The sequence below is a fragment of the Mya arenaria genome, chromosome 3 (assembly GCF_026914265.1).
Source record: "Mya arenaria isolate MELC-2E11 chromosome 3, ASM2691426v1".
NCBI lineage: Eukaryota > Metazoa > Mollusca > Bivalvia > Myida > Myidae > Mya > Mya arenaria.
The window spans coordinates 80,592,290-80,617,809 of NC_069124.1; the positions used below are offsets into that span (position 1 = coordinate 80,592,290).

The 25,520-nt window shown below is 34.8% G+C and overlaps 2 protein-coding genes across 3 annotated transcripts in view; one reads left to right on the forward strand and one right to left on the reverse strand.

Annotated features, from left to right (window-relative positions):
• On the reverse strand, positions 1-16,401 carry LOC128226390 (alpha-N-acetylgalactosaminidase-like). 2 transcript variants are annotated; one of them, XM_052936267.1, is made up of 10 exons: positions 16,379-16,401; positions 13,905-13,987; positions 7,833-7,981; positions 6,771-6,945; positions 5,543-5,717; positions 4,026-4,117; positions 3,417-3,578; positions 2,886-3,083; positions 2,334-2,432; positions 1-1,880 (listed from the first exon to the last, which is right to left on the reverse strand). In XM_052936267.1, the coding sequence occupies exons 2-10, from the start codon at positions 13,917-13,919 to the stop codon at positions 1,713-1,715; spliced, it is 1,233 nt and encodes a 410-aa protein (XP_052792227.1). In that variant the 5' UTR covers positions 13,920-13,987; positions 16,379-16,401; the 3' UTR covers positions 1-1,712. The 2 variants fall into 2 exon arrangements, with proteins under 2 accessions (XP_052792227.1, XP_052792228.1); XM_052936268.1 differs by lacking the exon at positions 16,379-16,401 and adding an exon at positions 15,561-15,587.
• The window catches only part of LOC128226388 (DNA polymerase kappa-like), a 22,053-nt gene continuing 10,494 nt past the window's right edge, over positions 13,962-25,520 (forward strand). Inside the window, exons 1-3 of the mRNA XM_052936266.1 lie at positions 13,962-14,086; positions 24,629-24,857; positions 25,116-25,226. Of these exons, the coding sequence (XP_052792226.1) occupies positions 14,084-14,086; positions 24,629-24,857; positions 25,116-25,226 (343 nt within the window). The 5' untranslated portion in view covers positions 13,962-14,083. The remainder of the gene's footprint in view (positions 14,087-24,628; positions 24,858-25,115; positions 25,227-25,520) is intronic.

Here is a 25,520-nt window from a genome sequence, read left to right on the forward strand (position 1 = left end):
TTAAATTTGTAAGAAAGATATTTTATTTGTGTTAGAATCTATATGAAAGTTAGAAATTCAACATTGAATATACAAATGATTCAAAACAGGATAACAATGCATGTATTATATTATTTTCACAGTAAATCTTCACAATATATATCAATATCAGCATATGAGGCTTAAAGAATTTTTGCAGTTAAATAAAATATATAGCTTTATTTTTTGTAAGTATAATGAAAGACAGAGACATGTAACATAGTATGAGTATTTAGCAGAATATGGTGAAGACAAGACCGGAAACATGTATAGCAAGATGTCAACAGCCACCCTCTATATAACAATGGTATGATAATGTACCACCAAGTAAAATCAATAAGCTAAGTTGTTTAGTAACCCTTTTTATTTGCTTTCAAAATATTACTACTGCAAAGTATTACTGTAACCCAATATATTTTGTACTGAAACAAATAAAAAAGCCTGTAGCAAACAAAAGAACATCAACTGTACAAATCCAGCACCAATAAATTTCAAAGCATCAGTTATACTTTTTACAAACTATTAAATATGAAAAAGTTAAAATACATGTACAAGCTGCACGTATCAAATTCAGATGCTTTGCTAATAGCAAATAGGATAGAAGGCATACCGGTAATAAAAGGCCATCTTGTACAATTGAAGCTTTAAATAAGATAAACGAACTGAATGATAGAAGGGTTTAAAATTGGATTAGATTAATAATACACCCAGTTCGCTTTGGGGAAGACCCCCCCCCCCCCCAAAAAAAATAAATAATGTCAATACAATTCTGCATTTTAGTGCAATTGTGATCTTATAGTTTATAAAATCATACATGAACAAGATGATTCAGGAAGAAAAGAAAAAATACAACCTGCATTGGGTATACAGAGGGAAATTTAATGCATGTTTGATGTACCGTACATGTATATGTTATTTTTTTAAACAATAACAGTTGCCGTCAATATTTGAGTTTCTGCTCCAGTAATATAAGTTTCAAATGAAACAAAATAGTTTATAAAAATGCAAGGGACAAAGATCTCAAGTACTGTAACAATATGGCACATAAGTTATATAAAACATTCACATTATTTAACACTATATATTTTGTGGCCTTTCAATTTTGATAATAAAGTATGCAATAATATACATGTTCTAATCTGTTGTAGATGTTGGTCTTCTGTGTGTTGATTAAAAAAGAAGACTTAGAGCAATTTTGAGCCTAGAAGGGATTTTTAACAGTGTATGACTACTCTCTCCTAGTTCTGAAGTCACTCCTAGCCTAGTCCTAGGAATCTGGAAGCAATATCCCTCAGATCTTCATTTTATATTTCAACATCAAATAATACTGACAAGTGTGCTGAAATATTGCATGATGTATTGTAACTATGTTAAATACTGTGATAAACAGAACAATTGATGTACATGTATCTGCATTGTGATAGGTACATGTACTTGGCATAAAGCTTTAACAGATCTATACTCGTTTAAAATTGTGCTTTAAAGCTATAAACAAGCAATGAAGAGACACTGAAATAAAACAAACACATACAGTCACAATATGAAAACATGTTGTATGTTAGAATGCACCTTATACAAATGTAATATGAGAAAAAGCTATTGGAATGTTTTGAACATTGTGCTGACATACATGACAAACTCTCATACACAGCATATACTTCACACTCACACTAGGATGCACACTGTTTAACATTTCACTGTCCGAGAAAGTTTGCCACACCAAGAAAAATGCCTGTTGGGTTCACCATTACAGTGACCTTGTCCTTGGACTTGTATGTACCAATCAGCTTGCCTGTGAACCCGTCTGTCACATTGTAACCCTGTGGGGACATTGCACCTAGCTTATTAAGTGGATAGCTTACCTGAAACAATTCAAAGGAATACTTTGTTAGCTAGTAACGATAAAAGCATGTTGCAAAGATGTTGCCAAGATACACATTAAATAGTCAAAGATTAATAGTGTACGAATCTTGATTGAGTGTATATGCAATATTCAATTTAACTGACACTATTAACCCAACATTTGATCATTTAACTAAATATAATAACTGCCTTAGGTCTAGTGTTAATGCTTGTTAAGAATATGTCATTTCAAACAACTTAGTCTACATAAACTAGCTTATCTTCCAGAACAATTTTAAAACCCCCCAATGTTTCAAGTAAAGAAATGTGTTCAACTGTGAGTCAATTAACCAGGCTTTTAAAAAGGTAGTTTTTAATGTTGACAAACCAAACAGTCATATTAAATTTATACAGTTTTATTTAATTTTAAATTTTGTTAAAGGCAAATTCAACCCTGTCGTGCAAGACCCTACCTTGGATGGTCCACCACCGTGGTTAAGATTGAGAAAGGCGAAGGCTATGGACTTTCCTTTTGGGGCAAGAGGCTTGACCCAAATCTCTAACCCATTCATCTGAAACACAACGTCAAACTCAACAATAAAGTTTCTTTCAAAACTTTATGAAATCCTGCAAGATGTGATGAAATGAAATATTTGGAAGTAGCATGCAGCAAACCTTTTATGTACTGATGGGCTTTCAAATGAATTTATATTAAAATCTGGTAAGGCATTTTGGAGCTACAGTCACATACACACAAGGATATACATGATTGTAGGTGATACATAACCCCTATCAATACTCTAATGTTTATAAAGTGAAGAAACAAGTGAAGAAATCAATTCAGTCAAATATGAACAATTTTATCAACAATATGTTCCCATCTGTAACAGAGATTGATAATGAAAATATCAAATATTTAAATAGATTTATTAACTGAACAATTCAGCAAAATAAGAGAAAAGTGACACATAAAAAAATCTTAAAAAAGGTATGATACTGAAAATTCATTGTTGTCAAATTGTCACCTTGACGATTCTGGTTCCCTGAATGCCGAGGGGATCCTGGTTGATGGCGATGATACGCCTGTTCTGTAGGAGGGCCTTTGACTCAGGCTTCACTGTTTCCAGATTGTTTGACATGAGGAGTGGGGATGCCATAATGGCCCACATGGCCATCTGTACACGCTGCTGGTCGTAACTCAACCCATAATCTCCCAATATTATCTGCAATGAATATGCATCACAAATATGGAAAGTCATTACTGATATAAGCATCATAAACATGATGAATAATGCATTAACATACATACATACATGTAACAAGAACATACATTTGAAAGTCATTCAAAGTCAAGTTGGCCTCTTAAAATAAGATCTGAAGAAATTGTTACTTTTAGCTTTTAGATAATTTTTTGATATTTATAATGGTTTTAAAATTTTCTATAATTAGGACAATTGTATTACTTGTAAGAGTTAATTTAACAGTTGACAATCTATAAAAAAAACCTCCATTAATTGATTCAATTTGATAGGAACACAAGCTGAAATATTGCTTACCATATCCGGGTCATTAAAGTTCCCCGGACCAGCAACCTTGCTGAAGTTTCCCCCGTCTTTGCCATAGTACTCGATAATCCCTGACACATCATCCCAGGAGTCACCAATATCGTTATAGTTACGCCAGATGTTGCAGTATTTAGCTATCTTCTGGTAAAGAGCCTGGATTTAAGAATAAACACAGGAAAATATAAAATGTTAACAAGTAAGAATATTCCCTTGAAAATATTTTGGGAAAATGCATTGGTAGGCAGCGACACCAATTTACATTTAACAATAAACATTGTTCATATACTTCTGAACCAACACTGTGTGCTATAACATAGTGATGAAACGATTATCAAGCACAACCAATAAATCGTCGCTGACAATGCTATGTCGGCGCAATCAATAGTGGTTGTCCAAAAATCTATGTCACTAATGTTACTTAGTAGATAGTAAATCGAAATACTTGGTCTGATTCGATTATCGATAGCAAATGGAGTCCGATTTTCAAACACTACTATAACATGTCCATATCAAGAAGTGCTAAAAAATCATTCACCACAAATCTTTAAAAAACAAAGCTTGAAATCTATACAAATACAGTATTTCATATTAATAACATACAAAATCTTTCTGTTTGATGTATGCAGGCCAACTGCAGGAGTACAGCATGGGGCGACCGGTCTGGTTCAGGTAGAATCCCATAATTGGATAACCTGGAAAACCAGTTAGTGGTAAACGTGCATTTAAAGAAAGTTAAATTATGTTAAGAACTTAAGGTTATACAATATTTCTGCTTTTACATGCATTCAACACTATATTAAGCTTCATATAGATGGGATAAAAAAAAAACAAGAGCCGTCGTAAGACAGCGCGCTCAACTACGCCGCTTTGACTTAGAATACAATATCGATGTAATAATACCAAGTTTGGTCTCTTTATGTCAAACCTAACTAAAATTATTCGATACATAAGGTGACTTTGATGCTGCCCTCCCACCAGCCCGCCCAAACAATGACGCAAGTCATTCAAATAACTTGATTTCCCATCATGAAAATGTGGTTAAGAATATACAAAATTATTATGCCTTTCAAAGGAAAAATTTAAGGGCCAAAATTTGTATTTAGGCTTAAAACGGAGTTATGTTCCTTGTTGTAAGATGGTCGTAAATAATTTTGATTTTTATCAAGTGCATTTAATGAACGGTATAGAAGTTTTTTTATTAAAATCCCAACTTGCCCTTAACTTTTACTTGCCTAAAACTTTAACCTAAGTCAATCAGGGGCCATAACTTGTATTAAGGATATGGAGTTATGTAACCTCATTGGGTGATGGTCCTGAACAATTGTGTGAAGTATTAAGTCAATTGAATGAAGGGTATAGAAGTTATTAAACAATATACCAACCTGCCCTAAAACTTTAACCTAAGTTCCATAGTCAATCAGGGGCCATAATTTGTATAAAAGATAATATGGAGTTATCTAACCTCATTATGTGATGGCTCTGAACTTCTGTGTGAAGTACATGTATTAAGTTAATTGAAAGAATGGTTTTGGAGTTTTAAGTGAAAATCCCAACTTGCCCTAAAACTTTAACCTGCCCTTAAACTTAAACCTAAGTCAATCAGGGGCCATAACTTGTATTTAGGATAATATGGAGTTATGTAACCTCATTGTCTGATGATCTTGAACAACTGTGTGAAGTATTAAGTCAATTGAACAAAGGATATAAAAGTTATTAAAAAATATTCCAACTTGCCCTAAAACTTTAACCTAAGTTCCAAAGTCAATCAGGGGCCATAATCTGTGTAAAGAATAATATGGAGTTATCTAACATCATCATGTGATGGCCCTGAACAACTGCATGAGTATTAAGCCAATTGAATGTAGGGTATTGGACTTATAAGTGAAAATCCCAACTTGCCCTAAAACTGAAACCGCACGCCAACCGAGGCAAGTAGTATAGCCCACCTATTCTTCGAATAGTCGACCTAAAAATGACAGCAGCTGAAAAGACAATTGAATACTTTGTTACTTGTTTGTCCTTTTAATTTGTTTCTTATCAGTTTACCATTATCATTAAAACATGAAAGACTCTATGATGCATACATTTTGGATGTTTGTTCAGCGATTCTGACTTACCCTCGTCCATGTCGGAGACATCTGTGTAGCAGCCATCTAGCTTCACCATGTCAATTCCCCAGGCAGCAAATGTCTCGGCATCCTGCTGCATGTAGAACTTGCTACCAGGGTAACCACCGCATGTTTTTGTTCCAAAATCCTCATATATTCCTAGCTTCAAACCTTTCGAGTGAACCTAGACAGACAAGATTACATAAAAGTAACTTTTTGTCAAGTTTTATACATATAAATTATATAGATATAAGATATTGTTTAAAATATTGTTTATGAATAACTTAGCAACAACCATACTGTCAGAAAAATAAATAATTGATTCCAAAATTTATGTATCAATTTGATAAAATGATACTACTTTTGAAAATCAACTTTGTGAAACATGTTCATCAAACCGTTAAGTGTAGCGTCTGCAAATCACAGAGTCTGGCACATCCCAGTGTTTTTTCACCACTTTGAGAATGTGGACAAGGCCTTTCAGATTGGGAAAAATGCATCATTTGACTCAAATTTTGTAAATAAAGAATGCATAAAAAATATACAGAAAAAAGTGATAAAGTTTGTTCCTTTAAGAATACACAAATTATTTTAAAGAAAAATGGTTAGCAGTCAATTTGTTTTTATTTTTATTTTTTTCAAAACATTTATTTGTACACATGGGAATAAATATACCAGTGCTATTTTTAGAACACCAAGTTTCTGGTTGTAGTTGTTAGCCAAATTTAGAGAGCAGTCACTATTAATACAGTATTTTTCCATTTCAAAGGTCATGAATCTGGAGTGACTGAAGCAACATGGCTGGTTATCTAGTCTGACCAAGATATTCTGCCCATACACATTCTGACCAAATTTGATGGTGATTGGACAAGGGCTTCTAAAGTTATTGATTAGACAAGATCCATCTTATTTTATAATTGAAGGGAGATAACTCTCAAGTGACTGGTTATAAAACTTGCCAAAGATATTATGCTTATACACATTCTGGCAGAATTTGGTGATGATTGGACAAATGCTTCTAAAGTTAATGACTGGACAACATATTGGATGCCACAGGTGAAACTATTATACATTCTATGAACATGTGTATAAAATGTATATGTTAAAGTCTAAACCTAAATCGTTCTGGAGGCAATAGTGATTTGCAGTGAAATAACAACATACACTATTATTGTGTCAAAACCTCAAAACGCTAAACGATTTTGCAAACAGCAGTAAAACAAATTTTAATACACACATAGTTAGCCAATGATTTGATCCCATTAGGGAACCTGACAGGGTCTGGTTGGAGGGAGCCATCTTTTGACCTGTTGCGGGACATCCAGCAGTCATCAATGTTCACATACTTGTATCCCAGATCTCTGTAACCCTCAGATACCAACAGGTCTGCCATCCTCATATACAGCTTTTCACTGAAATGGATTGCAATTTAACTTGGGTTTAAAATTCATATAGCTATAGCACCATACATTTTTGTAATTATTTCAGATTTTCATCATTAAGAGTTTAAAAAAATAAACTGTCTAACCAAAAGATAGAAGATGCTAGGCAGAAAGATTACCATGTATTTTTGTGAGTCAACTATAAATATTATTTTGAAATGATACTCTTTTGAAAGAGTTTATCTTTTAATTTCAATAAGTTTTTATGTCGCTGTATATATATTTTCATACCTGTAACTAAGCTAATTAAGAGACTGAGATCTCAACAGCAAACTTAATTGGGTAATAAAGTTGAAACAGAAATAGAGCATCACTGTTTATAGTATCAACTACACAGTATACACTTACACATACATGTATGCCCACATACACATATAATTGTACTAATACATTGAAATTTTATTTTCCATTTTGTTCTGCTATAACATAAACCAACATAAAACCCTTCTGTTGGTACACGAAAAGGATACATGAATTACGAAAAACAAACATGCTAATTGCAAGAAAGTAAACTTGATAGTTCAGAAATGCCTGTGTGGTTCTTATTATATCTAAATTAATTTTTTCTTTATAGTTCTTTAGTTCTTCCCCCATCATCAAACAGACATCAGCCTGTAATATCAGAATACTGTAAAGGTTTTTGGGCTATTTTTTTTTATAGCTGTAAACTGGCTACGTTTAGAATCAAAAATGGTATATATTTTTACCAAATTATTCTTCGTTAATGAAGTCAAATACGGCCAAAATTTTCCAAAAAAAGTGAGTTTCCTCTGGAAAATCATAAATAGTCATATTTTTAACTTCTACTGGCAACCCTTTATTTAACAAATTTTAAGTATATTTCATTTTCAACAAACCTGATACAGTCGTCTGGATATTGGACACAGTCTGTGTTGCACCTGTATCTTTGCCATGATAACCAGCCCATTGGAGGAGTTCGCGCCAGTCCATTGTCCAGTGACCACACCAAGCCAGCTAGACAGACAACAAGCGCCACCACAGAAATCTGAAATCATCCTATTAACAATCACAAGAGCACACCATAGATTTATATTGATAACAAATTAGAAGACTGTTTGACTTCGCAGATTTATACGAACACTTGTACAGTTAAAACATCCCATCTAATACATTAAATAGTTTATTTTTCAAATCCCTTTAAAAAGTGCATTTCTCAATGTAAAAAAGATGGAATCTATTTATAAATTTCTGTAGTTTGTCATGCCTGGCATGGGCTTGAATCCTGGGGTAAGTTTATATAACAATACCATTAGACCATGATGAGTATCCATTGGCTAAGACCCCAGCAAGAGTATCAGTCTTGTTAAAGTGTGGGTCATAGTGCAAGATTGCAAAGTCAAGTCCTGTCAGTCAATGTCAGTCACTATTACGGTACACCACAGGGTAACATAAGGCCTAAAACAATAATAAATTGGTTTGGGTTACCCAGCCCTACCTATTTCAAGAAATAAAGTTACTCGATTAGTACGGCAAACCAAGAAAGATTATTACAATAAAGCTGTTAAAAACTGTAAAGATTCTAGGGTGTTATGGAAGAACCTCAGAGAGTTGAATGATAATAATAATGACACTACAAACAATAATAGTATAATATTACCACAATACCTTCATTCAAACGGAATAAATGTTGTTGGCGATGCACAAATATTAGACGTGTTCAATAAGCATTTTACTGACATATCCGATTGTATCAGTAAATCAGTGTTCGATGAAACACATTTTTCAAAACTTGGTACTAAATTAAATAGTTTGCTAAAGGGTCAGTACTTTGATATATCTTACATCACCCCCATTAGAGGTAAAAATGTATATTGATAAGCTTAATACGGCGAAAGCTACAGGATTAGATGGAATAGGGCCTAATATCCTAAAACAATGTGGTGATTGTATTGTTATACCACTAACGTCCATTATAAATAATAGCATACGGCTAGGAATATTCCCAGACTCATTTAAAGAGGCTAAGGTTTTGCCTATATATAAATCTTCTGGTCGCAATGATCCAAATAATTATAGACCAATTTCTATCCTTCCAACACTGTCAAAGGTGTTTGAACGGCACATGGCAGATCAAATCAAAACATTTTTAAAAAATACGAATATCATACATGAATTTCAATCTGGGTTTCGAGAAAATCATTCTTGTCACACAGCGTTGATAAGAATAATTGATGATTGGATTGATGGAATTGACAATGGAAACTATGTAGGTGCTCTCTTCCTTGATTTACGAAAGGCTTTTGATCTAGTAGATCACCAAATACTTTTACATAAATTGAAATTATACAATTTCAGTGATAATACCGTTCAACTGATAACTTCGTATTTGAAAGATAGACACCAAATTGTAAAGTTTGGTGGTTTCCAATCTTCACGAAGATGTATAAGGTCTGGAGTTCCTCAAGGATCCATTCTTGGACCTATTCTTTTTCTTATATATATTAATGACATTACCTTTGAAATAGAAAATTCCTTGATTGACTTATATGCTGATGATACTACACTATATGCAAAAAGTTCAAATACGCAGGAAATTGAACGTACGTTGCAAATAAATTTAGATATAATATCGGAGTGGTGCAAAATAAACAACATGGCAATACATCCATTTAAAACGAATTGCATGTTGCTGGGTTCAAATGCAAAGTTAAGAAATGCATGTGCACTCAAATTATTCGTAGACAATGTACCTATTGAAAATGTAACTTCGAAGAAATTGCTTGGAATTGTTATTGATTCATCATTGTCATGGAACCTGCAAGTTGACTTTGTCTGCAAGAAAGTAACTGCAAAGATAGCTCTTTTAAAAAGACTTAATTACTTTTTAACGGATCAAATGAGACATTTGTTTTATAAATCGTATATACTTCCTATGTTTGACTATTGTTGTAGTGTTTGGGGGAAAAGCAAGCAAACGCATACGAAACGAATAACCATGCTTCAAAAAAGAGCTGCTAAAATTATTCTCTTTAAGCCTATTAGAACGCCATCGCATGATTTATTTAAACAATTAGAATGGCTTCAATTTGAATACCGTTGCAAATATCAAACGGCTGTTATGGTATATAAATCTATTAACAATCTTACACCGAGTTATATAAGAGACATTATAAAGTTATCAAACAATACAAGATATGGATTACGATCTTCTACGCGACAAGACATTGCCCACATTCGACATAAAACTCATTACAAGAAACACTCGTTTGCATGCTACAGCGGGACAGTTTGGAACTCTTTACCAGAACGAATACGTAAATCGAACACGGAAAATACATTTAAAGCCTGCTGCAAGAAGTTCTTTTTACATCATCAATTGCAAAAACCGTTGTAAGAATTGTACGCATAATTCCATGACTATTGTTTTTACATTATATATATCTCGATTAAGGTGTTAAATACATGTGTGACTGTCCTACTTACTCAGTTAATAAATTTTAATGATACGATTTGTTAACCTTTAGGTACAAATTGATGTATTGTTCGGCATTGATCTTATAATTAATGTATTATATTCATGTTTCTTTATGTTTTCGTATAACATTTTAATACGTACCCTTTTGAAATAACATAAATTTATGCTTGCGTTTTCATTCTAAGCATTTATGTGTGTGTGCGTGTGTATGTTCTTTCAGAAGGCCACATTGTAAATAAGTCGTGTGTTATGTTTGTTTATAATATGATGCCTATGTCTTAATGTGTTACCTTCTTTAAATAAAGTTATTATTATTATTATTATTATTATTACTGACCCAGGGCTTTTTAAAACTTCATTGATGAAATTTGTTCAATTTTTCGATGTATCTCAACACAGTACTCTGGTTAACTGATTAACACTACAGCTATTTGAAAGGAATGTACTACATGTCAGGCAGACTTCCCTAAAGTTGAAAAAAAGTGGCAGACATTCGGTCTGACAAGACATAAAAATCTGTCAGACCGAAATAAAATCTGTCGGACCGAAACAAAAGGAACAAAAACAAAGTTATAACATTGCTTTATTTATCAATAGCAGCTTATTTCTAAATAAAGGCTTTATAGTATGTCTCCTATGAAAATCATCAGTCTGTCAAAATTCAAAAGTTCATCTTGATATTCAAAACACTCCTCATCAATATTAGGGTTAAAGCTGCACTCTCACAGATTGAACATTTAACTCTCACAGATTGAACATTTTGACAACTTTTTTATTTTTTGTTTAGGAAAGAGCAAATTTTTATGTAAATATCTTTAAACCACTGATATAAGATTGCTGACAAAAAAATCAGATCATAGATTTGGATATTTCTGTTCGAAAATTAATGTTTTCTGGCTTTAATCGTTACTTACGGTTTAAGAAAAATCCATAAAACATTCATAAAGCAGTCTTAAATAACTGGTTTCTATGGATTTTCCCAAAAATGGCTCATTCCAAGACAAAAAATAAAAAAATTGTCAAAGTTTTCAATCTGTGAGAGTGCAGCTTTAAAGTCCAGTTTGTCATGAAGAGTTTTAAATCTCCATTTCAAGAGCCTGATGTAAGGACTTTCAAGCACATGATTTACAGAATCCTGTATATCTCAGTATCAGACAGACAGGTAAAAATTCTGAGACAAGGTCTATAATATCCTGCTGAAATCCCTGCTCAGAAACACTAGAGACTTTTTCAGTGTAGGACAAGGTAACATGCGCACCGATTGGTAATTCTACGGGCACTGTGCCGAGAGCGACCAACATCTACGGCATATACAACCCACTTAAACACAATGAAGTATCAAATCCCGGCGTACAAATCACCTCGCATACTCTATTGGGGTCACGGACACTACCGACCATGGACATTACGGACCAGACACTACGGACCAGATTTAGGGATATTACGGACCAGATTTAGGGACATTACGGACCAGATTTAGAAATTTACGGACCATGATTTATATTGTTTTTAAACATTTTTTTTTTTTAATTATTCACTCATTGGTCTGAAATTTGTTAATAAATACTTGAATATTAGTGCTCAGTATGACAATTATCTTTAATGTAACTGAAAAATCCCATGAAATTCCAATGTTAAACATCAATGTATTTTTAATAAAGTATAATAATAATTCGAATAATAATGAACGTAATATGTGTATATCTGGCAGGGACTTAGAAGCGTGTTCAACGATCCCGACATTCGGGGTTGTGCCTTCCACTTCGGCCAGGCCCTATGGAGAAAGGCCCAAGAGTGTGGACTGCAGGTAATATATATAAAAGATGAGTTGATAAATAATATATCCATTTGGCTTTAAATGATGATACCACTACTTTTACTACTACAATAATGGAAATAAAAATGATAATATATCTTTTTTATTTTGGTGCTATTTCAGACTGCCTACAGTACGAGGGACGCCGTGTATCGGCTAATGCGTAAGGTCTTCGCGCTACCTCTACTGCCAGCGGGCGACATCCCAGCAGCCTTCAGAAAGATCGAGGAAAAGATGGACGCCAACGACGAAAGAATGATCTCCTTTCTTCAGTATGTCAGCAGCACGTGGATACAGAATGAGATGTGGCCAGTCGCTTCGTGGTCCGTCTTCGGCCACATTATCCGTGCCAACAACGATGTCGAGGGTTGGCACGCGAGGCTCAATCGACGGGCAAAAAAGGGAAACTTGCCTTTCTACCTGCTTGTTGAACTCCTGTACAAAGAGGCACAGGAAATTCCAATCATGTGCAAGTTGGTGAAGGAAAGGAAACTGTACCGCTACCAACGAAAGGCTACAACATTGACACAAGGCCGGCTCATGAAGCTTTGGGCGGAATATTCTGCTAATGAGTTGACAACAAGCAGTCTGCTCAAAGCATGTGGAAGACTGTATGGGCCTGTTTAAATATGAATGGTGGCTTTGGGGACATGTGCTGTTTATTCGTGATTCATGTAAACACTGATATGTTCTTATATGTGCTCGATTTATTTTGGTAAATAAACTGTTTTGGATTCATGTAAACACTGATATGTTCTTATATGTGCTCGATTTATTTTGGTAAATAAACTGTTTTGAACATATATCTTCTGTTGCTTTTAACTGATTTAACTGCCGATCTATTCGAACTTCACGCGATTTTTTCACAGTTTTATGGAAGATATAACGTCATACTGAGCACTCATATTCAAGTATTTATTAACAAATTAAAAACTAATGAGTGAATAATTAAAAAAAATATGTTTAAATCATGATCCGTAAGTTTCTAAATCTGGTCCGTAAATTTCTAAATCTGGTCCGTAATGTCCCTAAATCTGGTCCGTAATGTCCCTAAATCTGGTCCGTAGTGTCTGGTCCGTAATGTCCATGGTCCGTAGTGTCCGTAATTCCTCTATTGTATGTTCTTATGAAAATGAAAGGGGTTCCCGGGTTTTAGCCACCCCAACCCCCCACGCCCTCCTCCGACTTCCCAACCCACTCTAACCACCAACAACTATGGCATACAACCCACTTAAACACAATGCAGTATGAAAATTTACGGGGTTTTCAGGTTTTCCCATGTTTTCGGTAATTCCACCGTCCACTATCAAATGACTGTCGTACAAATTAGTAAATCACAGTCATCAAAATTAGACTTTTGGATTAACAAGCCCGAATTCTTATACTATTGCTTGGCATAAATTTTTTGAACAAGCCCTACTATATAAAATTCAGAATATGATCAAGCCCGAAAGACATTTAACCAGTGCAGGCCCGGGCTTGCGGGCTCGTGTAAATTTCGACCACTGAAATCACACAGATACCAGTAGTGTATATAAAATAAAAGGCCTTTACCACGTCGGGGAGCATACATCATTCTCAACGATAATCTTTGTTTAGACAAGTTGCACTTGATAGCTATGATGGTGCATAAACATTTATGATTAGATCTAATAATTATCTGATAAGGTTGGTTACCTGTAAATCCGCCATACTTGTGTCATGTGATATGTCATGTGCTCGCTCCGTTAAAATCAGAGGATCTCCAAACGTTATTGAAACTGAAACACCGCGAAATGTAAATAAAACATATTTATTGATTTAACTCAGTTCCGGGGTACCGCAGTTCCGTGTTGTGGAACAGAATAGAAGAGATTATGGTAATCAGGGGCTCAGTTTTTGTACAAGTGTGAAAAATGTTACATTTAAAAAGCATTATAAATATTACTTTATTAATTTTAAGGATCCGATTAATTCAATATCCGAAAATTTATAAACAATGTTGACAACGAAGAGTTATTCCCAACTGCCAGCATATGTTGTTGTTGTTGAGTTTATAAAGGTCTGCCCGCGCCCTATAATGGCTGCATTATGGCTTGACCCCGTCACATCCCCAAGTGTGACTTAAACAGAATTTTGAAGCCAAAAGGGGAGTTTTACCCCCATCGGTTGATGGGATATTCGTCAAAGGAGTAATTTTTTACCCAAAATGCCGCGAAACCTGCGATGAATGACATCTAGGGAGGTCCCACAGCTCTGAATATTGGATATGGTTTCATTTCTCCAGTCTTGTATCTTAAAAAACATTTACGTTTAAGAATGGTATTTTTTTTTGAAGGATGGGCAAGACTCACGGTCAGTTCATTGACAAGAAAGTGTTGTGAGAACAGGACTTTTTGCCCACTATATGTATTAATATTTCTAATATATATATGAACTGACCACTTTGTTGTCGATGCCCGACTATTGCCTCACTATTTACTTATTGGAAATTCTTCAAGACCAGAGAGTGCGTTGACATTACTTTGCCTACATGTTTTTTAAATGTACATGTACATATATAGAGAGGGTAATTATGGTTGTTTTTTAAAAATAATAATGATTAATAATATAGGTTTTTTTTTTTTTTTTTTTTTTTTTTTTTGCCTGCGCCCGATTTTTTCCATTTTAATAGGTATGTGCGGGATAAAAAAATAAATAAAATACATAGTATACTTTCTATGTACAGGTATGTAGCCCCTGGTCCAGTGCCTTCTCTTTTTTATCAATAGGTCGTAAGGTTCTTGTTCCATGCATATTTTCAAAATTTCAATATCTTTAAGTGAATGAATGAATTAGGGCTAGGATCAAAAACTGTTTTTCCTAACAATAAACCTGGACCAGAAGCGTTATATTACAACACCATCACCATAGCATGTAAAATCATCATGGACTTCTAACAGCACTATGGATGTAACGGTTTAAATCGGTAGAATTGTTAACTCAAAATGTCTTTATACAGTTTATACCGATATTGGTTTTCTTTCTTGACAACTTCGCCCGAAAAATAATTTGGTTTCGTTTTAGGTTATGGTGACTTGCATTTAATAATTTACAGGGATGATAAAATTCCGGATTAATCCGGAATTCCGGATTTAAGGCCTCACGGATCGATTTTGAGATTAATGTAAATCCGTTGAGTTTTTTTCTAGGGGGGGAGGGGTACAGGGAGCGATTCGAGCTCAGTTCGAACAATATGGGTACGAAAGGTGAGTTTTCCGGAAGTGTAAAGCCGGAAATTAACGAACCTATTTACGTCCTTGCAATCGAGCTATATGATTGGTTAAGATAGCATCCGGTGATTACGGAAATTACCGATGGGACTAGAAGACAGTATCCGGATGGTCGTATCCGGATATGACAGACGACGAAGACGAATAAACGGGTATTGGAAAATTGGAAAAAAACAACCACCACCAACTTCTAAAAACATCGAATCGCCGATTTTAAGGGTATATTTGCCATTTATTGTTAAGTGAAATTCCCGAAACGTTTATTTTTAAGTAAATAGAAAGTGATCAAACTGAGAATGAATTTTGCACATGTAGCATTATTTCGGACATCCCGATTCGGATTGTGTCATAATAATCGATTTTTATTTGGCCGATTGAAGTTTACGCTGTAAACCGTTTCTTTATTATTCTCATGTTTGAAGCATTGTTCTCAATAAGAAGTGGTGTTGACCATAATGGGAGGTTAAAGTGAAAATTGGTTTGGTTCAAATTAAAAAAAAAAACATGAAGAAATATTTTGTAGTAGTAAAATAAATTACGTGGAGGCAGTCATTTTATTTTCTATTTGAGACATAATACATGCCATATTTTCTGGAGACCATTCAGGGGGATTTGTTCAAAAGGCTGAAAATTCAGGGGGATTTTGGTTGTATTCAGGGGGATTTTTTTAGCAGGTCTAAGTTGGCGAAATTTTAAAGTATTTTTAGACGCAAGTATGAAAAAATGTATTCACATATAGTTTGCTTTGAAAACCTCTAAACTTTTTCATTATAAAGAATTATTTTATGTCATGATTTATCATATTTTTATGATACACTGTCATGTCATACTGTAATGCACTTGCAGGACAAAATATGTCATTGGAAAAATATGTTTTCGAGACAATTAAATTAAATTTACCTTCCTCCAAAGTCTTAAAAAAAATTGTGCTTAATTATATCAGCTTTGATGACTTTCAGACAAGAAGAGAATAGAATAAATATTATTAATTTCTTCCTTCCAAAAGTGTAATATTTCTTTGCCTTTGATAATTACTACAAATTTATTGATCACTTGTTGTAAAAGTTTCCTTTTGGAGAGTTTCACTCATATACTGTGGTTTCACTTTGTCATTATTGCCTGATGTAAAATTTAATTTTTTTTTTTTTTTTTTTTTTTTTTTTTTTTAAATTCCGGGGGATTTTTATCTCCCGCCGGGGATGGATTGAAATTCCGGGGGATTGTTCCCCCCGCCGGGGGATATGGCATGTATGGACAGTTCAACAAAACTTCTTGAGGAGAATTAAATTCTATAGTTGTAATTTGTATTTCCCCATCCAGGTATGTTGATGGATACAAAAGTCAGGGATGAAAGACACCTCAGCCAGTGCATCCAGTTGTTCCTGTCAATGACTGACAATTCAATCCAGAGGCCATGATACTTGGACTTATGGCTGAACTATTTGGACTAATGGCTGAACATGCTCCCTGGCACCACAGTAGTAGTGACACTTGCCAAGATACAAAAGCTCTCAGCTCTCAGCGAATTAAAACTTCAAAGGTTTACAGCATCATACAAGATGACTTACGGAGTGGAGTGGCTAGCCATTTCAATGATGAACATGTGGAGGAGTTAATGGATCTCTGTTTTGTTTCAACTAAGACAAGTCAACAAACACAAACAATGAGAAAACTGTTGCAGCTTTTTTTCTGCTATAGAGAAAGAAATAGTGTTGAGACATTTGGCCTCCTTAAAAATCACAAGGGCTGATTCTAAATCAATTTTCATAGAATTGAAAGCCTGTTGAGAGACTTGAACTGCCGTGGGACAATCTAGTTTGTGTGCTGCTGGACTCATGTAACACCATGAGGGGGAAAAACCTGGCCTGAGGACCAGAATACATCAATGTCCACCATGTCCACAACGGCTATGCTGCCAAAGCATTTAAGTACCGTTTGGATATTAATTTGAATCATATATATAATAATTAATAACATTATATTCTCATCAAATGTGCAGAAAATTGAATAAATACTCTAATGATACATAAAAATTGAATAAATACCACTTTTACAATGAACATTTGCAAGCATGATAATTGATATGTTGTTCATTATTATAAATCAAACATCCCACAGTGTAGACTGTTCATACACAGGCATTTGATCATAGCCAGTTGAGTTTTATGGGAAGTGGACAACTGAACCAAAATGTCAGGTACTTGTCTAATGCCTGTGACTTCAGGTAAAAAAAGTAAATTTAACTTTGTTTAAAGACAAAGGTGTTAAACTTCACTGCTAAGATTCTTGATAATTGTTCTGATTGTGGATGTCTCGTGTTGAACATGATTATATCTACCAAACCAAAAGGTGTACTCCTTGAACACTTTTCTAAGGCAAAAAAGGGTATTAGAATCCCTGAAATATGGAAAGCTTCGGGGGGCTTCGCCCCCCCCCCCTTGTCCCCCCACCAGGGCTCTGCCCTGGACCCATCGGGACCCTAAAGCGGCCCCCTGAACCCCACGCAGACATTTTCAGGATTGGCAACTTGGCTCTGTTATCATCCCTGAATTTATGGTTAAATCGATGTATATCATCATACTCCTTAATACCTCATCCTTTCATGTGAAAACGAAAGAAGAAAAGAAATGTTTTGTCACCATAATGTAGATTGAAAATCAGTAATTTATAGCTACTAAAAGTAGTAGAGATCCAATTTATACGCGTTCATCTCATAACTCCAGGAATGAAATGTTTGTTTACCGGACTTGATAATAATGGATAGTCGATTTGGTATTCATCGTTCCAAATAACCTGCTTAAATCCATGAATTCCATTCGTATGTTTCGGTAATTCCAAAAGGTAAAATATGTAAAACAATAAATATTCTATATACATTTGGCTGTTAGCTTAGTATTTCGTTCATCGTGTGAATCACTATCGTGTGTGTCGCTTAAGGTGCCGTGCCGGTTATCGTTTCGTTCCCTCTATGCTCATTCTTGTTCAATATAATATAATGTGTTTGTAGTTGTCAGGTAAACCTGCCATATTTGTTGTTTGTAATGAACGTATCTCTAAGCAAGGCGCCGGAGGGGATCGTGATGCCCCTCACTAAGATAAAGTTTTACTTATAGGGAATTATTTTCTAAGCTTCATTAGGATGTTTGAGCAGTCATTGTATTACCACCCTTTTGAAAAGGGCCCCAACAACAGGTGCACGGCGTATACAATGAACGTGCTTTATATTTTACTTAGAAAAAAAAAGAAATTATTTATGCTTTCTGTTTCTTTTGGATGATAAAGCAGTCGTTGTATTACCACCCTTTTAAAAAAGGGCCCCAACAACAGGTACACGGCGTATACAATGAACGTGCCTTTTATTTTATTTTGTTTTATTTCTCAAGTTATTATTAATGTATGTTTTTTGCTTCCTTGGGATGTTAAAGCAGTCATTGTATTACCACCCTTTTAAAAAAGGGCCCCAACAACAGGTACACGGCGTATACAATGAACGTGCCTTTTATTTTATTTTGTTTTATTTCTCAAGTTATTATTAATGTATGTTTTTTGCTTCCTTGGGATGTTAAAGCAGTCATTGTATTACCACCCTTTTAAAAAAGGGCCCCAACAACAGGTACACGGCGTATACAATGAACATGTTTTGCATATGTTGTTTAATAATTGCTGTGCTATTTAGACCCTATTTCTTATAGAACCTTTTGTTTTGTGTGGTATTAAATTTTGTTTAGGTAGTTTATTCCCGACAGGTATGCAAACTGCCAGCATATTTAGTCAAAAATCCATTTATAGTATTTCGTTGAAACAGGGATCCAAAATGAAATATTGATTGGCCACAATTTAAAGCTTGTTTGAGGGGGTCCTACTAAACACTGCAAAGCCTAGCAAAGTCAGTTTTTTTTAAACAAAGTCAGTTTAGTAGCACTTATAATCGTTATTTAATCCCGAAAGGATGACTTTGTCGTATAAATGACTTATTGGGAACGAGAATGAAGCATAATTGCATGATACAATATCTGAGTCAAGCAGAGTCAAGGAAATTGAAGTGTAATGTGCAACCATGAAACATACACCAGATAGCCGAGCTTTCTGGCGTAATGAAACAAACACCAACAGATCCCTTCAGGGAAAAGCATGCTCAACCCTGAAGGGGTCCACTGGTCTTTATATGCACTAACTTCTCTATTCTCACATAGCCCGGGTTTTGCTAATTTGCATATTACTAACCAAGTTAACATCCGGTATGAATGTACTTTCGTTTTAACGGAACGTTATTATGAACGCACATCCGCTGCCTACAGCGGACCGTTACACTGATCCGCCGCCTACAGCAGACCGTTACAGAAGCAAAGTCAATTTTATTTTGAACAAAGTCAATGAATTAACACGCATTAGTAATATTCAAATACAAAAAGATGTCTTTGTTGAATAAATGACTACGAGAACGCAAATAAGGCATATTTGCATGCTGCAATATCAAATTCAAGCTACGTCTAGCAAGGTCAAGCTACGTCGAGCAAGGTCAAGCAAAGCCTAGCAAAGCCAAGCAAAGTCAGTGTTTATTTAAACAAAGTCAGTTTAGTAGCATTTATAATCGTTATTTAATCCCGAAAAGATGACTATGTCGTATAAATGACTTATTGGGAAAGAGAATATGGCATATTTGGATGATACAATATCTGAGTCAAGCAAAGTCATGTAAATTGAAGCAAAGTCAGAATAGAGGTAGAATTTGCTTGACCTTGCTCGACGTAGCTTGAATTACAGGGATAATAAAATTCCGGATTAATCCGGAATTCCGGATTTAAGGCCTCACGGATCGATTTTGAGATATATGTAAATTCGTTGATTTTTTTCTAGAGAGGGAGGGGTACAGGGAGCAATTCGAGCTATGTTCGAACAATATGGGTACGAAAGGTGAGTTTTCCGGAAGTGTAAAGCCGGAAATTAACGAACCTATTTACGTCTTGCCAATCGAGCTATATGATTGGTTAAGATAGCGTTGGGTGATTATGGAAATTACCGATCAGCCTAGAAAACAGTATCCGGATGGTTCGTTTCCGGATATGACAGACGACGAAGATTAATAAACGAGTATTGGAAAAACACGACCACCACCAACTTCTTAAAACATCGAAGGTATATTTGCTATTTAGTTTTAAGAGAAATTGCCGAAACGTTACTCTTAAAGTTAATAGAATGTGTTAAAACTGAGAATGGCTTTTTGCGCATGTAGCAATATTTCGGACATCCCGATTCGGATTTTTATTTTACAAATTTTATTTGGCCGATTGAAATTTATGATGGGAACCGTTTCTTTATTGTTCTCATAATGTTTGAAGCATTGTTCTCAATAAGAAGTGGCTGTTGACCATGATGGAATTTTCAAATGAAAATCACTAGCCCCACCCCTGACACATTCAAGATGGCTGTAACAACCATTAAGCATTAGATAAGCGAGCAGTGTTTTTATCCTTTTACCAGTTCACCAATCACTTTTTATCATGTTACTTAAATTGTGTCTCTTTTATACCCTAGTTCTCACTTTTCTGATTTGCCTCATCAGTGTTTTATTTTTTTCACTAACAAGCCGGTGCGCACCGTTCATGTCAGTAACACTCGGAAGAGGGGTTGACATTAAACAGAGATACATAGATAGATAAAACTGGGTTGTTTGAAATTTAAAGAAAAAAGAATTAATATTTTGTAGTAGTAATATATATTAAGTAAGAGCAATCAGTTTATTTTCTATTTGAGACAGTTCAACAAATCTTCTTGAGGACCCAGTTTGAGTGAGATTTAATTTCTATAGTTGTAATTTGTATTTCCAGGTATGTTGATGGTTCCAAAAGTCAGGGATGAACAGACACCTCAGCCAGTGCATCCGGTTGTTCCTGTCAATGACAATTCAGAGGCCATGATTCTTGGATTTATGGCTGAACATGACATTCCATACTCCCAGGTACCACATGTAGTGAGTCTTACTTAAGACACTTGCCAAAGATACAAAAGCTCTCAGCGAATTAAAACTTCAAAGGTGTACAGCATCATATAAGATGACTTCCGGAGAGGCAAGCCATTTCAATGATGAACTTGTTTAGGAGTTAAGTGATACTCAGTTTTGTTTGAACTAAGATGAGTCAACAAACACATAAAATGAGAAAACTGTTGCAGCTATTTTTGTGCTACAGAGAAAGAAATAGTGTTGAGACATTTGTCCTCCTTAAAAATCACAAGGGCTGATTCTGAATCAATTTTCAAGGAATTTGAAAGCCTGTTTGAGAGACTTAAACTGCCGTGTGTGCTACTGGACACCTGTAACATCATGAGGAGAAAAAATCCGGAGACCAGAATACGTCAACTCACCTCATAGACATTGATGGTGACACAGCCCGCCATGTCCACAACGGTTACCCTGCCAAAGCATTTACAGTCCCATTTGGATATTACTTGGAATTCCGGATAATATATATAATAATTAATAATATTATATTCTCATCAAATGTGCAGATAATGGAATAAATACTCTTATGTCTGATATATAAAATTTGAATAAATAACACTTCTCAATAAACATTTGCAAGCTTAATATTTGATATGTTATTCATTATTATCTATCAAACATCTCACAGTATAGACTATTCATACAAAGGCATTTGATCATAGCCAGTTGAGTTTTATGGGAAGTGGACAACTGAACCAAAATGTCAGGTACCTGTCTTATGCCTGTGACTTCAGGTAAAAAAGTAAATTTAACTTTGTTCAAAGACAAAGGTGTTAAACTACACTGCTAAGATTCCTGATAATTGTTCTGATTGCGAAAGTCTCCTGTTGGACATAATTTTATCTATCAAACCAAAAGGTGTACTCATTGAACACTATTCTAAGGCAAAAAAGGGTATTAGAAACCCTGAAATACTGAAAGCCCCCCTTGTCCCCCCACCAGGGCTTTGCCCTGGACCCATCGGGGGCCTTTAGCGGCCCCCTGAACCCCACGCAGACATTTTCAGGATTGGTAACTTGGCCCTGTTATCATCCCTGTTAATTGTATTGTGCAAGTATGTCTAATTTTCGTTCTCATAAAGTCATATATTCAACAAAGACATCTTTTTGTATTTGAATATTACTTATACGTGTAAATTCATTGACATTGTTCAAAATAAAACTGACTTTGCTTCAATTTCCTTGACTTTACTTGACTCAGATATTGTATTACCGGTATGCAAATATCATGCAAATATGCCTCATTCTCGTTCCCAATAAGTCATTTATACAACAAAGTCATCTTTTCAGGATCAAATAACGATTATAAGTGCTACTAAACTGACTTTGTTAAGTGTTTAGTAAGACCGTGTTTGAGGAACCTTTTTTATCATTTGAACAATTCGGTGGTGGTGGTTTGTTTCCACTATGATGTTGATTAGCCACAATAATGCACGTTTAGGGAACTATTTTAACATTTGGATATTCATTTTGTTCCCTAAACTGTTAAAATGCCACAATTCGACTGATCCATACCAATGTAAAATATATTCTTCAACTGTCAATCCACAATACTTAACTCTTCACTGTTAAATAAAAACACAAAAGTTACACATTAATTATTTTTAGCCAATATCATTCTCTTATTAGCAGGTGCCCGTTATCTTTCCCTCTCAATATACTTAGCAGTGGGATCTGTCATTCTAAGCTAGGAAAACAACAAGTGGGATATGGACTCGTAGAGTCGCCAAATCAAAATTGTCAATGACTCTGAAGCGGCTGTTTATATGGACTAGATGTGGATGTGCTGTTGACTTCGATCGTCATTATCATTTCGGTGCTTTCATTCTTTGTGTACCTAAACTCATTTTACTTTCTGTAGAAAAAGTTGCCAATGACTTTTATTGATGTTATTATAATGAGTTTATTTTTGTAATTATTATTATAAAAAGATTTCTTTTGGGTTTAAATTATGTACAGCCTGTTTCAGGCTGTTTGTATAGCACATTGTCACACATTGAAGTAACAATTTCTTGCTGAGCTCCAGTTAAAATGTCATGCACTTCCCTTGCCAGTACTAAGATAAGTTTTATTTTGAGTCGGCAAGATACAAACAATACAACAATTCCCTTGCCAGTACTCCTATTGTGTTGAGCAAAAAACATCATGCCGATGGAGAATTTCGTCTGTGCGCTGTTGTAGTCTATTTCTTGCGCCTGAGTACTTTGAGCAATGGAAAATATAATGTTGTGATGTTTCTGGGACTTTACATGACTGTGTCACAGCAGTTGTCATAATGTTCCAGAATTATTTTGGCCCAGTAATCTTTGAGGCGCGTATGTCCAAGTACAGTAGCTGATTAATTATGCTATACAATTTTTGCCAACACAAACCCTTTTTCAAGGTTGACAGATGAATGTATTCATCTGCTCCATATAGAACAACAATATTTGCGGCTAACATATACACATTGTAAAATAGTTTTTGCATGTCATAGCTCAAGAGGTAATTAATTCGTTTTAGAAGTTCTATTTTAGAATTCAGTTTCCCACAAACATTGAAAACTTGCTCTTTCCAATTCAATTGGTTATCAAAAATAACTCCAAGAACTGCATGGCTTGTAACTTGTTCAATAGTAATATTTTTTAATAGCAATGTCAGGGAGATAGTTTTTGATTTGTAACTTGATCACAACTTAATTTTCCCTATCAATAAGGCCCTGACCCTCTTCTCAAAATGATGAGAAAACAATGAAATTAGTTTAAATTTTTAGAGATTATTTAAAGGGATTTTGACTAACCTGCCCACTCAATAGTAGGGGAAAACAGTTGTTTCACCATTTTTTTTGAAAAGTGATCGGGATTAATGCACTGTTAAATACTTTTTCAGGCATGCTCAAATTCTGGATTTGATTTTGCATGGCTTGTTGAAAATTTTGATGCAAGTTTTAGCACTGATGGTAATGTGTAAGACCTTAAAAAGAAAGGGTTGAGTTCACATTTCAAGATAATTCTATCTAGCAATATTGGTCATATAATTTTTAACAAACACTTATTCCAGGCAAACCATATGGTAAACCTATGCCAGATCTGGTGTTTTTGTTGAATGTTTCATCATTCATTTTCAAAAATTGTTTGTTGACAATAGAAGCCTGATTTGTTTTATGTGAAGATGTCAGAGAAAGTTGCTGGTTGGGATGACGATGATGAGGAAGATTGGATGGACACTGGCTGGGCCCAGCCCCAACAAAGTGGGATCATAGGTCAGCGCTCACCAACTGGCTACCCAACACAAAATCAGGCCATGGTGGATGGTTCCATTTATATGGATGGGAATACAGAGACAAAGACACTTTCATCTTCTGATTCAGCTCATAGTGGTGTAAAGGAGAGTTTTAAAAGTAATGAAACAATAATTACTGTGTAAACATTTTCAGTTTTCCATTTAATTTAATAAAAACAAAAATGAATGTTCAGTCTAGGTATTTGGGTGTTGTTTGAGTATATTTACCGTATAATGATTTACACATGTATCAAACAACCTTATTGGTGAAAAGTTTGCTGTGTCTTTCATGTTTGTAAACCATAAGCTTGATGTTTCAGTTACTGACATTATTTTTTAAGTGTTGTAGAAAATAGTTCTGAATTGTCTTTTTCAGGTGATTTGCCTGAGGGGCTGGTGGGACGCATGTTGCTGAATGACAACAAGGCCGGGATGGAGGGGCTGGACAAGGCAAAGATCAACCAGATCATACATGAGGCATCAAAAGGTACTGTTGGATATATCTTGAGATGACAACTATCTCTCTTGCTGTAAACCTCTCCTTCAAGGAAGTGTTGTCAGAAATGTTCAGATTGGTGTTTTTGTAACACATCACCTCCTTTGATGTAGTCAAAGAACTTAGAATGGCAAACTTGATGAAAATGAATAAATAGGTGTTGGTAAATATTAACAGTTTAAAGTGGTATGATGTTGACTGCTTAATGACTTTGTTCACATATTTACGACCGTGGATGTTTGTTCACCATACAAGATATGATGTTTATTGATTTAATAAATAAAA